Raw genomic sequence first — 2,841 nt, forward strand, 5'->3', positions numbered from 1 at the left:
CAGTACATAGCTCCATAACTCCATAAACTTAAAAACTATAATTTCTCTAGAAGATTTCTTCTTACATATGTGTCTATACGTACATACACACACATACATATGCACTGTTAGAAATGAGTGCCAAGAAAAGCAGGACCTTTACATTTCCACATTTTTCCCTATGTTTGCAATAGGAATGAAAATGTAGATACCATCTGTACCATCTACAAAGACTGGACCACCTCTCCTTTTCCTGTCGGCACTTTTCATGCTTTCCAAAGTCAGTTTACCCTAAGAATATACATTGTTAGTGTACATTCATACATTCAGTCTTCATGCAATAAACCCCTCTCCCTCTTACACTGCCTTGAAATTACTAAATCTTGTGCCTGACCCAAAAAGCATGCTTGCACTGCTCAACTCCTCCTCCTCCTCAGTTTTTACCCTGCATGGGAAAATGAGTTTGCAGCTTTGGTGTTGACTAAACACTATGTGACTATACATAAACATTAACTATTTCTTATTTTTGTGCTCTTCTAGTAGTTCAAAAAGTAGCCTCGACTGTGCAACATACAAGCAAGCCTTACAGGGCCCCACTTCTATCTGTGGAATGGTAAATCAACAGTAACTGTTCTGAACTCAAATAATCAAGACATCCTAATCACCACATCTAGAGAGCCATCAACTCACAATGGTGACAGAGGGAGTTCAGGCTATTAAACATTTTGAAAGACTATCTGTTAAACAGAAACCTTCCCAAAGTCATAGTACCTCCCTACAATGCTCATTCTGTAAACTCAGAGAAAAACCCAACAAACCAAACATTAACTGTTTCAGATTATTTTTTTTTTCCCTGGAATTTGTATTAGTGATTGAAGGTCCATTTCCTAATGATTTGGAATAAAAGTCTATCCTGATAGCTAAACTCACATAAGCCAAATTCTCCAGTGTAGCTACCACAGGATAGATGTGCATGAAGTTGATCAGGCAACTTGTTATGAGGACTAATAGGTTGGAAACATGGTGTGGTGGTGGAAATCTTGGGAGGGTAACCATAAGAAAGCATAGCTAGAGAAGTCTGCTCTGAACTCTTAAAGGGAAGCCTAAGATGGATGCACACTGAAAGAAGTGCACCTAGAGAAGAGCAAATGTTTGGCTGGGTTCCTGAAAGTACTCATTAGCAGGAATATCTCAGAGGAAGCTGCAACTATATGATGAGTAAAGTGGGCTTCTGCTTGGGGAAAAAAAACAAAACCCTAGAAAAAGATTTCTCATGTCACAGAAATCAAAACCACTTCGACCACTGGCCTCCCACAAGTATTTTTGCTATAACAAGAACTGAAAAAAGCAATGGTAGCTTGTCTTTTTCTTTTTATAGTAATAACTAATAAAGGTATTTCATTTGCTGGCAGAAATGAAAGATATTCCGAAGCATGAGATACTCTGGATGAAGAGGTGCTGTTCTTTGACCTGGAAGGTGCCCGTTATACTCATTTATTCTAGGTTGGATCCTGCAGCCTTAGCTGGCATGATAAGCCAGAGAAAGGAAAAGGGTACTCATATGAATAGTGGCAGCAGCAGGAGGCACCAAGTTTGGCAATTTTGCTTTATCCCTTTTTACAATTTGACCTCTTAAAATCAGTATGCAAATTTTATTTCCATTATTTAGCTTAAAAAAAAGGAGGGGGGGGGGGGGATAAAATCAAGTAGAAAAAAAGGACCGTGTAACTAGGGCCACTGCTTCCATTTAGTGGGATAGACAACAATAAGAATAAATAAGAATACAAAGACAGGAGAAATCAACTGTGCTACACATGTGGCCATACATTGACTGTATTTTTTATCAAGATGACATGCAGTCTAGAACTTCATGGCAAACACACTGGCAAAAGCCATAAACCATGAGAATAACAAGGCTCGAAGGAACAAGGCTTACAAAGACAACCCCAAGGGTGACCTTCTTAGATACCAGTAAATAAATCCCTAAAGGCAAGGAACTAAAGTACAGCAACCCTAGCAACCACACTAGCACCCGAATTGAGGTCTGGAAGAGCAAAGATGTGCAGTTCCACACTGTCCAGTTGTGGGACACAGTTGCAACAGAGTCAAAACTTGTAGGCCTGTAAAATTCCACCACAGGGGTTGAGTTCAGAGTCTGGGGACTCTCTCTTTGTACTTCCATGATTGTTATAACCAGGCAATTGGAAGAGGTGTGAGAAGGGCTAACCAGAGATGCCAACCTTTTGGGAGTCAGCAACAGTTCTGTTGGGTTGTCTGGTAGACACTTCTTTCCCTTTCCCCCACAAGCTAAATTCAGAAGGATGTTGTTGTCATCAGGAAGACTACTAACCTCATCGTCTGGCAGGCAAGTTTCAAACCTGCAAAACGGGCATACTATGACTCCTTGTGGGGAATCACCAAAGTCTATGATCTTGCAAAGGCATTTGGCACACACTCTGTGACAACACTCCAGCACTTTTGGCTTTCTCTGCCGCAGGTTATAGCGGTTGTAACAGATCTTGCACTCAAGCTCATCTGAGCTCTGAGTCTCCACAGGCTCCTCTGGTTGTTGACTGGTCATTTCTTCTGATGGTTTCTAGACTTGAGGAAAGAGGAGTCAAGGGACGAAGAGGTCACTTGGGATTATTTTAGAACTTTTTCTTGATGATCGTATCACCGATCTCAAACAGAGAAAGCAGAGAGAACATTGTCAAAAAGCATCATTCATTTTCAGCTTCTGCTAGGTATTGTGCACTGCATGTCCTTTACTCTGCGCCAGGCATCCATCTGAAAAAGACAATGTGGAATTTCTGTGGAAGAAAATAAAAGAAAGAGCTGTAGAAGATGAAATATGAAAGTTCT

General features: G+C 40.6%; 1 protein-coding gene across 1 annotated transcript; it reads right to left on the reverse strand.

The window, feature by feature from the left end:
* Positions 1-937: 937 nt before the first annotated feature.
* Positions 938-2,619, reverse strand: RNF182 (ring finger protein 182). The gene has a single exon (XM_051610345.1). It carries the CDS (start codon positions 2,558-2,560, stop codon positions 1,823-1,825), a length of 738 nt encoding a protein of 245 aa, XP_051466305.1. The 5' UTR covers positions 2,561-2,619; the 3' UTR covers positions 938-1,822.
* Positions 2,620-2,841: the final 222 nt, after the last annotated feature.

The sequence above is a fragment of the Apus apus genome, chromosome 2 (assembly GCF_020740795.1).
Source record: "Apus apus isolate bApuApu2 chromosome 2, bApuApu2.pri.cur, whole genome shotgun sequence".
Lineage (NCBI taxonomy): Eukaryota > Metazoa > Chordata > Aves > Apodiformes > Apodidae > Apus > Apus apus.

Bases quoted from the DNA above. Each gene is read 5' to 3' on its own strand.
- RNF182 (XM_051610345.1), bottom strand. From the start codon at position 2,560: ATGACCAGTCAACAACCAGAGGAGCCTGTGGAGACTCAGAGCTCAGAT.